Genomic DNA, 11,880 nt, shown 5'->3' with positions numbered 1-11,880 from the left:
GAGCTTTGCCTTACGGCTCAGCTCCTTTTCACCACGACAGACCGATGCAGAGCCCGCATCACTGCGGATGCCGCACCGATCCGCCTGTCGATCTCACGCTCCATTCTTCCCTCACTCGTGAACAAGACCCGAGATACTTGAACTCCTCCACTTGGGGCAGGATCTCTCCCCAACCCTGAGAGGGCACTCCACCCTTTTCCGGCTGAGGACCATGCTCTCGGATTTGGAGGTGCTGATTCTCATCCCAGCCGCTTCACACTCAGCTGCGAACCGATCCAGAGAGCTGAAGATCACGGCCTGATGAAGCAAACAGGACAACATCATCTGCAAAAAGCAGTGACCCAATCCTGAGTCCACCAAACCGGACCCCTTCAACACCCTGGCTGCGCCTAGAAATTCTGTCCATAAAAGTTATGAACAGAATCGGTGACAAAGGGCAGCCCTGGCGGAGTCCAACTCTCACTGGAAGCGGGCTCGACTTACTGCGGCAATGCGGACCAAGCTCTGACACGGTTGTACAGAGACCGAACAGCTCTTATCAGGGGTCCGGAACCCCATACTCCCCGAGCACACCCCACAGGATTCACCGAGGGACACGGTCGAATGCCTTTTCCAAGTCCACAAAACACATGTAGACCGGTCGGGCAAACTCCCATGCACCCTCAGGACTCTGCTAAGGGTGAAGAGCTGGTCCACTGTTCGCGACCAGGGCGAAAACCACACTGTTCCTCCTGAATCCGAGGTTGACTATCCGGCGGACCCTCCTCTCCAGAACCCCGAATAGACTTTTCCAGGGAGGCTGAGGTGTGATCCCTCTATAGTTGGAACACACCCTCCGGTCCCCTTTTAAAGAGGGGACCACCACCCCGGTCTGCCAATCCAGAGGCACTGTCCCGATGTCCATGCGATGTTGCAGAGGCGTGTCAACCAAGACAGTCCTACAACATCCAGAGCCTTAAGGAACTCGGGCGTATCTCATCCACCCCGGGGCCCTGCCACCAAGGAGTTTTTTGACCACCTCGGTGACTTCAGTCCCAGAGATGGGAGAGCCCACCTCAGAGTCCCCAGGCTCTGCTTCCTCATTGGAAGGCATGTTAGTGGGATTGAGGAGGTCTTGAAGTACTCCTCCCACCGACCCTAGCGTCAGTGAGGTCAGCAGCGCACCATCCCCACCATATACGGTGTTGACACTGCACTGCTTCCCCTCCTGAGGCGCGGACGGTGGACCAGAATCTCCTCGAAGCCGTCCGAAAGTCGTTCTCCATGGCCTATCCAAACTACTCACATGCCCGAGTTTTGCCTCAGCAACAACGAAGCAGCGTTCGCTTGGCCTGCGGTACCTATCAGCTGCCTCCAGAGACCCACAGGACAAAAAGTCCTATAGGACTCCTTCTTCAGCTTGACGGCATCCCTCACGCGGTGTCCACCAGCGGGTTGGGGATTGCCGCCACGACAGGCACCGACCACCTTGCGGCCACAGCTCCGGTCAGCCGCCTCAACAATAGAGGCACGGAACATGGCCCATTGGACTCAATGTCCCCACCTCCCTCGGGGCGTGGTTGAAGTTCTGCGGAGGTGGGAGTTGAAGCTACTTCTGACAGGGGACTCTGCCAGCCGTTCCCAGCAGACCCTCACAACACGTTTGGGCCTACCAGGTCTGACCGGCATCTTCCCCACCATGAAGCCAACTCACCACCAGGTGGTGATCAGTTGACAGCTCCGCCCCTCTCTTCACCCGAGTGTCCAAGACATATGGCGCAAGTCCGGCGACACGACCACAAAGTCGATCATCGACCTGAAGCCTAGGGGGTCCTGGTGCCAAGTGCACATATGAACACCCTTATGCTTGAACATGGTGTTCGTTATGGACAATCCGTGGCGAGCACAGAAGTCCAATAACAAAACACCGCTCGGGTTCAGATCGGGGGGGCCATTCCTCCCAATCACGCCCTTCCAGGTCTCACTGTCATTGCCCACGTGAGCATTGAAGTCTCCCAGCAAAACGAGGGAATCCCAGAAGGTATGCCCTCTAGCAACCCCTCCAGAGACTCCAAAAGGGTGGATACTCCAAACTGCTGTTGGGCATATGCACAAACAACAGTCAGGACCCTTCCCCCCACCCGAAGGCGGAGGGAGGCCACCCTCTCGTCCATCGGGGTAAACCCCAATGCACAGGCTCCAGTGGGGGCAATAAGTATGCCCACACCTGCTCGGCGCCTCTCACCGGGGGCAACTCCAGAGTGGTAGAGAGTCCAGCCCCTCTCAAGGAGATTGGTTCCAGAGTCCAAGCTGTGCGTCGAGGTGAGTCCGACTATATCTAGCCGGAAACTCTCGACCTGCGCACTAGCTCAGGCTCCTTCCCTTCAGAGAGGTGACATTCCACGTCCCAAGAGCCAGTTTCTGTAGCCGAGGATCAGACCGCCAAGGTCCCGCCCGCCACCACCCAACTCACACTGCACCCAACCTCCTTGGCCCCTCCCATAGGTGGTGAGCCCATGGGGAGGAGGACCCACGTTACCTCTTCGGGCTGTGCCCGGCGAGCCCCATGGGTGCAGGCCCGGCCACCAGGCGCTCGCCATCGAGCCCCACCTCCAGGCCTGGCTCCAGAGGGGCCCGGTGACCAGCGTCCGGCAAGGGAAAGCGTCGTCCACAGTTTTTATTTTTCATTGGAGGTTTATTGAACCGCCCTTTGTCTCATCCCTCACCTAGGACCAGTTTGCCTTGGGTGGCCCTACCAGGGGCATAAAGCCCCGGACAACATAGCTCCTAGGATCATTGGGACACGCAAACCCCTCCACCACGATAAGGTGACGGTTCAAGGAGGAGAAAAAGTAGAAACAGAAGGAAGCAAAAATGGCAGAAGGTGCTTCAAACTCACATTTATCCGATACTGATAATAAACTCAGCACCACTTAAAAATGTATGTGTGCACAATGATCACCTGGTTACACCACAGTACAGTAACTCAGCTGACAGTTTAGTATCTTGAAATATTATCACATTTGTGATTCCACTGTAAAAGTATACAGTCTAGAAGAGAAGGCTTGATTCTGTATTCTAAAAATTATGTTCATGAAACTAACCTACATAAAGCAATTCAGTGAGGTTAAGTCCAAACCTGTTAGTAAAATAACCAAACATTAAGAGGGATGTCATTGCCAATGTAAATACCTGGTGCAAGCTTTAATGAAGTAGAAAGATATCAATTCTTCAAGTGGAATGCAAGGATTTTTGAAAGGATAGTGTAAATAGCCATTTAACTTAGTCACTTAAAATATGGTGGCAAAATGGAGACCAGGGTTCACACCCCAGGTTCTCCCCTGCCTGGGTCTTCCTATGAAGTCAGTAGACGGATTGGGAGAGGATGGGGGGTCATAAAGTTGCTGAAAAGGGTTGTGTGGTGCTCCCGATATCTATGCAAAAGGATGAGGGTCCAAGTCTTTAGAATCCTTGTGCTTCCTGTCTTGCTATATGGTTGTGAAACATGGATGCAATCCAGTGACCTGAGACGAAGACTGGACTCTTAGTACTGTGTCTCTCTGAAAAATTCTTGAGTACTTTTGGTTTGACTTTGTTTCAAATAAGTGGTTGCTCATGGAGTCCTGAATGAGGCACATTACCTGAATTGTGAGGGAGCATCAGTTACGGCACTATGGCCATGTGGCGCAATTTCCCTGAGGGTGATACTGCTTATTGTTGGGGACCTGAGTGGCTACTGGACCAGGCCAAGGGGTGGCCATGTAACACCTGGCTGTGGCAGATAGAGGGTCATTTCCGAGGGTGGGACTGGACCGCATGTCTGTCTGGGGGTTTGCCAACCGGGATCCTGAGCTGTTTCGTCGTGTAGTGGGTGTGGCAACACACTGTACCAGTGTATGCTCCCCAACTTGATTTGGTGCCAAATAAGGAATGAGCCAATCAAAAAAATTAGCCTAACTTTTTTTATTTTAAAATAACATTACTGAAATGAGTTTTCAATAATACAACAATATATTTTCCTAAGTTAACTTTTCTATACTTTTACTTATCCCAGTTCTTATTTAACAATTTAACAACCTGTGTAACAAAGTGGATAACTTATTTTATATACACAATTTGTATTTTATACTGTTAATAGGTTCAACTTTGATGAATTATTCGGCAAACAGTCCAGTTTTAAATGTTTAACTCTACCGTCTGACATTGTGCTGAATGTCTACAGCTTGTCTCGGCCTTTGGGTATTTTCTGATGTTCTAACAATTCTCTTATGGCATGTTCTTCGCACTACCGGTAGACAGAAATGTATGGCCCAGCAATGTGTAAATCTTAAACTTGATGCAAATTTTTCTTTGTACCACAGTTCCAGAATTAGATTTGTGTGTATGGCATAACAAGGAACACGAGAAGAAGCAACGATCAGTTGTCCACATTGAAGACGCGCTTTTAGTATATTACATACCCTAGCGCTTGGTGATAATCGATTCATAACATCCCATAATCATCACATTTTGCGTCACATCCGTTATTTTAATTTTGACATTTCAAACGAGCGCCGCGGTGCCTTTACCTCATAATTTTGTTGTTGTAATGTCCTCATCTCCCCCTTTTCAGAAACGTGTTGCTCTTCGGTCATCACGATTTGATTTATTCCCTGGTTGTTTGAGGGGAGATGGTGTCGTGGGGGGTGCTTGTTTTATTTCCGCAACGTACAAATAAAAGGTTCTCTATGCTTGCGTCAACGGAGTAAATACTACACTAAAGAGAGGGGGTAGTACCACTCGGAATGGAACTTGTGCTTGGATGAACTCGGCTAATTTTACCGCTTCGCATAATAATTACGTGTATATTGTGTTCTTCTCATTGCTCAAAGCATTTTGTATAGAAAAAGGAGAACCAATTCGACCACCACCGATGTGTAGCGTAATCTGGAATTACTGCACAATCGTGGCGACCCTTCACAAACATGAACATTGCATGCGCCCAGACAGCTTTGAACCGCAGCAGATTATAAAGCTTGGCCATCTGTGACACGTCAGATAACGGAACTGAACGGATTTAATCTCCAAGAAAGTGAAACGACGACTACTGTCTGTTAGTTGAAATAGCCGGAATGCAGCAAGGTTGACACGTAGTTGACTAAAAAAAAAAAACACCGGCATTCTCGTCCTAAATGACAAGCAAACGAAACCATGCGAAAAAGCAAAGTAAGCAAATATGCAAAGCGTTCTTAGAGAACAACGTAACATAAAGCATGATGGATTTATTCCTATTCATCGCTATACGATACTTTTAACACGTATACTGAGAGCAGTTCTCTAAACTGGAAGCTAACCAAACAACTGGCCTGGTTCCTGCGTGCTGACGTATTTCCTGCAAATCTTTACAGGGAATTGTAGTTTTATATACCGTTGCAGTCTGCGCTCTAACGCGCATGTAAACTACATTTCCTATCATGCAACATGATCAGGACCCCTTCTATCAAATGGAATTTTCTGTTAGCGTTATTAATACAAAGTATACCTGCTTTTAAATTGTCGCGTAAGTCCTGACAAGAAGGGTTTTTAAAGCCGTTGTTGGTTTTGATGTCGCTTTTTATTCCTCCCGGACCGCTCGTATTTCCTGTCGGTTTTATTTCCTGGTTGGGGGTTGTGTTGCTCAGCTGGTTTCAGCACACAGCAGACATTAAAACCTCGAGAGCGAGCGAGCGAGCGGGCAAGCGCGAGGGGGGGCACAGAGAAAGCTGGACCAGTGAGCCTGGCTGGAATAGCGAGAGACACCCAGACCGCAAAAATCAGGAGCACCGGAAAGCAGAGAACTGCAATCGCAGGCAAAGCAAACGGGCGAGGCAGGGGGGTGTGTGTATTGACAGATACATTTATACGTCTCCCTAAAACCTAATAAAGTGTGCCATATTGAAATGGCAGGGTTGGAGGGGGCAAGCTAGTGCTCCAGAGCATCGATAGCAGCGGACTGCTGCCTGCCGGCCGCCGCACCACACGGCTCGGACCAAGCAGTGGAGCACCGCGCCTCGGCCCTTCTTAGTGAGACAGTCTGAATTATTGACAGTTACTGAAAGAGAAATAGCGACACGGACATCACGTTGTATGTTTTATGTGACATCATTTGATTTCACTCGGTGTCCAAAGACGTGCGAGAGAATATGCGGGCAGGAGAAACAGTCCTGACTTGTGCACTTGGCCGCCACCGGCTTTTTTAATTGGGGACCTCTGCATCGCAGTGGCTTACAAGCGTTAGTCGGGATCGTTTAACCGCCATAGCAGGGGTGAAGATTTGTTTCATCTCGTCTGGCTAAAACTACGCTTTCGGATCGTTGGGGCGATTCTCAGGTGCTAGTTTACACCTGTGCACATCCATACAGCAACACAGACGACATAATCACCCACAGGCAGCGGTGGCACAGTCTGCGATCTCTCTAATCTCATTCATTTTGACTGCATCGATTCCTGCTTTGAGCTTGGAATTGCCTTCCCGGAAGAGATGAAGAAGTTTTTTGACTCACGCCGGGAGCAGGTCGGATCGGGACCCGGTTCTGGAGCAGGAGGTGGAGGATGCAGCAGTTCCGTGACAGGGAGCAGCTATGTGGGCCGAGTGTTCAGCGTTGGTCGCCACCAGGTTACCGTGGAGGAGACACTTGCAGAAGGTGTGTATGACTGGTTTTCTCATTAGGACCAATTTCTGGGCTCATTTGTGATCTGACAGGAGGGTTTGACTGAGTGGCACTTAGACAGAGGTGACAGCATGTGATGCGCTCCACTTTTCCAAATAACGATGGGCCTCTTCATGATGTCACCCAGTGCAGGCTGCCCACCGATGTGGCAGTTTTTTTCTTGAGCACATATTTATCTGACTTACATTGCCCCTGCATATTTTTTTTGTATTTGTGTATTGCTTATTCATTGTTTGCATCCACTATTAGTGGGATGTAATGCCAAAGCTAGTAGTCCTCCTTGTCATTGTTAATTTGCACTATGTCTTCTCTTAGTAGATTAGTATTCTTGTGTATGCAATCTGAGTGTGATAATCTAGGCATAATATTTATTAGAAGAAAGAGCGTGTTCATCTGAAGTTGGTGCAGACTGTTTCATTCTGATCATTCTTGGCCCAACTGTTCTGAGATGCCTTTCCCAGACCTGAATGATTTACTGAAATTTGGAACTAAACTTCAGCAGTATGTACGCATGCAAACGCGTGTTTGCACTATTCAGTGAATGGCGTGACTTCTGTGAATTGTGCAGTGACCTCATCAGAAGTTTTTTTTTTAATTTTTTTTATCAGTTTTAAGATGTGTCCTTTATTGTTCAACTGATGCAATGAGGCCCGTGCTTGTGGTTCATGTATGCCAGTGCTACTAAATGTTATATCTTTGGCTCTTCAAGATGTGTGGAACACTTTTCTGCTACTCTTTATGTCCTTCATGGATGGCACTAAAAAATAGTTTCTAGGCCACAGTATAGTGTGTTGACTAATGGCCTGAAGTCGATCAAGTCTAACCAGTGAGGGAACACTGACGTGAATGCCGAAGAACCTGTATCCAATGTTTAGGGTGGCGATGTAAAAGGACATTGACAAGGCATCCTGCCAGCAGGGTGTGTCTGATCTTATTTGTTTAGTCAGTCTCCCCCGCCAAAAAAATGACTGACTGAAGTGGCCCCAGCTGAATAGTTGTCAGATTATAAATCTATTCTCTTTTCAATCTGTAAGTATTTTTTAGTGTTCCTTAATGCTTGCCAACCCTTAAATCCTTTAGCTTTTTCTGCTTTGTTTTGGTATTGATTAAGTCATTAAGTAATGCTGAAACTAAAGCAATTATATGCACAACCTACACAAAGCTGGAGACCATTTAGTGCATGCTGCCTTCTACTGAAACTAATTTAGAAAAATGTAAGTGTTCTTACTAAAAACATTTTAAGGGAAGAATATGCAGTACCTGGGGACTGGTTGACATAATGTATATTCAGTAATCTGTATGTGTATTGTAGTATTCATCCTGTTTTTTTAATTATATGATCAGGAAAAACTGAACCCTATTCAAGCTGCAGTGGGGATAAGACGGGGTCATTCCTGCATTAAAAGCCAGACCATTCCATGCCACACTTGTGTATACCTGGACAACTGTGAGTTTTCAGATATCCTGGCCATCAATGATTGGACTGTAGCAGGAAATCTGAAATCCCATATGTTTATGTGGACAGCAAGTGAATTGGCAATAGAAGGTTTTCCAGACAGAGTACAACCTGAGCCAAATTGGTAGGAATCTGCAGTTCTGTTAGCCCACTGATGGTATGCTTTGCTAACGGTCTTTGCTGCTTTAAAGAAGCAAAGCATGAAATGCATTTTCTGTAGATATTAATTGTAAACGGCTATCTGGAATGTTACTGTGATGCTTGCTTGATCTTGATCTCCAGATTCATTGCCAAGGTAGCATATGTTGTAGTAGTACTGGTATTGAGTAGAGTGAAGTGCTTACTTGCATGTCTGTCACTCTCCAGCACCATGGTAAACTTGATTTTATTGAATGGAAAATACAGATTGGCTTACCAGATGTTCAATCATGCTATCTGTTCACGAAAAACTCCAGTATACAAAGCAGGACTCTGAAATAGAGGATGAAGAGACAACAAAGAAATACTGGTCCATTAACCCAGGCCCGATTTACTATACAGTACATATTAAGAGAGAAACCTGCACCAGGCTCCATTTTTGACACTCGAGCTCACTGCTGATGAAATGGTGTTGGATGTAACAGTAGTAGATAAGGGTTTATCTCGCTGCACTATGTTATCAATTCATGAGGCCACCATTTAAGGATTTAAGTGCAACAGTGACTTATGTAGTTTATTTGGGAAAGTAGAGAAGGATTCACTTTTCCGTTATGGTCATTGTACTTCAATTGGAAAGGCAAAGTAGATAAGCGTTACTCCTTTAAGTGTGGATACTACTTTTTCAGACTTATTTTCCATTTGTAAGGCTTCCTCAATTTGTTAACATTATTTCTCCATTAACGCAATCTGCCCATGCTAGATGTAATTCCGTTGTGGCTTAGTGCTTTAGTCAGTTGTTAATATATACTTGTAACCTTTGGATTTGAATTTCAAGCATGATGAGCGGGGTCTTAGACCATGCTCAACACCAACCAACAATGTTGAGGCGCTACAAAGTGTTAATGCCATAGGCTGTTGGGTTTTGCATCCTGGATGCAGGATAAAGTGGTACACAGACTTGTTTCTGTCTGCTGTTCACTCTTGTGTGGGTTAATTAAACTTCACGACAATTCCGCTCCCATTCCTGTAATTACAGTGTAGGATAAATCTGCTCTGTTTTAGGGCCTTGCGGTTGAATACCACAGATGACAACTGATTCACCTGCTACAGCTGTGTTATTTTTTCTCTTTTGATAAGAAAAACTTTTTTGTTTCCCATTTGTCATAATTTATGTACAGCACATAAGCTTACTTAGTCTACCAGTACTGAAGTGCAGTTTTTAAAGAAAAATCTACTTTTTGCTAGTATGTATATTGAAAATGTTTTGCTGTATCTCTGGGTTTATTTGAACAGCTGCTATGATAGCTATATAGTGCCTCTGTGCTAGTCGTAGGATAGTCTTCTTTTCAATTTGTATGTGTGTGCTGTTTTTCCTTTGAGAAAGGAACCAAGTGGTTCACAATTGGTTTGGTTGGTTGGTTGGTTTAGGTTTATTTGTCATATATAGGTTAACTCAGGGTCAACATACAATGAAATATGTATGACGAGAAAAACAAGTCACTCAGCTTAGATCCAATAAAGCTAAAAAATAATTAAAAATAATTTAAAAAAAAATTACAAGTTAAAAATAGATTATCTATATAAAATAAAATGTGTACATTTTAAAAGAAGTTATAGAGCAATATGAGTTGAGTGAGCAGCAAGTACAAATGACAGTTATTGCACAGATAATGTTTTATAAGTACAGATGCATATTCCTTAAAGTGCAGATGCATGTTCCAGTCAGTACTCAGAGTGTATGCAGGTACAGTTTGTGTGTGAGTAGTGCAATGTAGATGTAATGCAATGTAGGTGTAATGTAAGTGTATGTAAGTGTTCAGGTGTTGCTGCTGAGGAGTCGAATGGCCTGGTGGTAAAAACTGTTCTTAAGTCTTGTAGTCCGAGCAGCCAGACTCCTGTATTGTCTGCCAGACGCTAACAAGGAGAACAGCTGGTGTGCTGGATGGCTGTGGTCCTTTATGATGCTGCTTGTCTTACACAAGCACCGATGGAGGTAAATGTCTTCAATGGCCGGGAGACTCTTGCCCGTGATGCACTCTGCTGCCTTCACCACTCTCTGTAGTGATTTTCGGCTCCTGGCAGAGCAGCTCCCATACCAGACGGTAATGTAGCCCATCAGCAGACTCTCGACCACACTCCTGTAAAAGTTTGGGATGATGTTGGCATTCACGCCAAACTTCCTCAGCCTCCTTAGGAAGTAGAGCCGCTGGCGAGCTTTCTTAACCACAGTGTCTATGTGAAGGGTCCATGAGAGATCCTCTGTGATGTTTACTCCGAGGAACTTGAAGCTGTTAACCCTTTCAACTTCTACGGCGCTGATGTAGATGGCCTGGTGTTCTCTGCTTTACTGTTTCCGATAGTCCACGATCATCTCCTTGGTTTTGCTAACGTTAAGAGACAAGTTGTTATCCAGGCACCAATTACTCAGTGCCAGCACCTCCTCTCTGTATGCCATCTCATCGTTGTCAGTGATGTAATGGTGTCCTCTCATTTTCAGTACTGCGGGCAGATTTTTCCTAGCAGCAGAATGGAACCATTGAAATGAAGGGATGTACTTTCATGTGGGCACACCTTTAATTCTGAGCAAATTACTGACAGAAATTACAGGAAAAACGTTTTGACCGAATGTGTGTTACACATGACTTGGCATTAAAAATAAATGCAAGGACAGATGTGCATTTCAGAAAAATCATCATTTCTTTGAGTCATTGACCTGTGTACATTTCCTTATGCCATTCAAAGAATTTTATAGAGCATAATTGAAAACAAGTGAATTATAGCAGTATTCATTGCAAATAAAACTCAAGGCATGAAAAATACAGGTTAAAAAAATAAAGTTAACTTGATAATAGGCAGATTATGAAAATGGCAATGATGGTGGATATAAAGTGAAATGTTATATACTATACTATGCAAAGCTGACATTAAGAATTTGAAAAGAAATCAGTTTTCACTGAGCATCTTATTTTATTTACTCACTAATGCTATGATATCTGGATTTTGAGGATTATTATGAAGAAGTGTTGGATTTGCAGCATAAGGTGTTACGCTTTGTTATATTTGTGGAAAAATCTTGTTGTAAAGCCTGAGAAAAATAATCAATTCTAAAATGAACTATGAGTTGTTGTAAAGTGGCATGAGGTGGCTGGTTGTCTCTTATTCTTAGTTTAAAGCCTAGAGGATGAGTTATGAAACAACTAAATACTAGAATTGGCAATATAGAGTTAGTTAAGTGTTCAAGGCACGCATGACAGTGAAAATATATTGGGTTAGTCACTCGTTTTGCATGTTGTAGCAATAGAAACAAATACACCGTCTACTCAGATCTGTCAGGACCAATGAGATGCACATCTTAACTGGTAGGGTCTTCTTAATCCAATTTATGTGTGTATATGGGAGTTTTTCATAAACAGATTATCAATGGGATGTTGGGAAGTTAGGATTACTGGCCTCCTCCTTATGTTTTATGTTTAGACTGTTTTATTGGATGAGCTTCACAAAGTCGAATAATTTGTAACTACCGGTATCAATTTTGTTTGACAGTATAGTTAAATAATGAATTAATGTTGCTTAGCGTGTTCTTAGTCTGAATAATAAATAAATGTCCTTTCTTTTTTT

At 44.8% G+C, this 11,880-nt stretch overlaps 1 protein-coding gene across 8 annotated transcripts in view; it reads left to right on the top strand.

The window, feature by feature from the left end:
- Positions 1–5,417: 5,417 nt before the first annotated feature.
- aak1b (AP2 associated kinase 1b) overlaps positions 5,418–11,880 on the top strand; it is a 132,604-nt gene continuing 126,141 nt past the window's right edge. For 3 of the 8 annotated variants that reach the window (XM_039768498.1, XM_039768500.1, XM_039768496.1), the window contains exon 1: positions 5,423–6,641. In XM_039768498.1, coding sequence (XP_039624432.1) covers positions 6,479–6,641 — 163 coding nt within the window. In that variant the 5' untranslated portion in view covers positions 5,423–6,478. Of the gene's footprint in view, positions 6,642–11,880 lie in introns of all 8 variants that reach the window. The other 5 variants (XM_039768504.1, XM_039768503.1, XM_039768497.1 and 2 more) reach the window with 3 other exon arrangements.

The sequence above is a fragment of the Polypterus senegalus genome, chromosome 11 (genome assembly GCF_016835505.1).
Source record: "Polypterus senegalus isolate Bchr_013 chromosome 11, ASM1683550v1, whole genome shotgun sequence".
Taxonomy (NCBI): domain Eukaryota; kingdom Metazoa; phylum Chordata; class Cladistia; order Polypteriformes; family Polypteridae; genus Polypterus; species Polypterus senegalus.
This window is presented reverse-complemented; position numbering and strand designations above follow the sequence as displayed.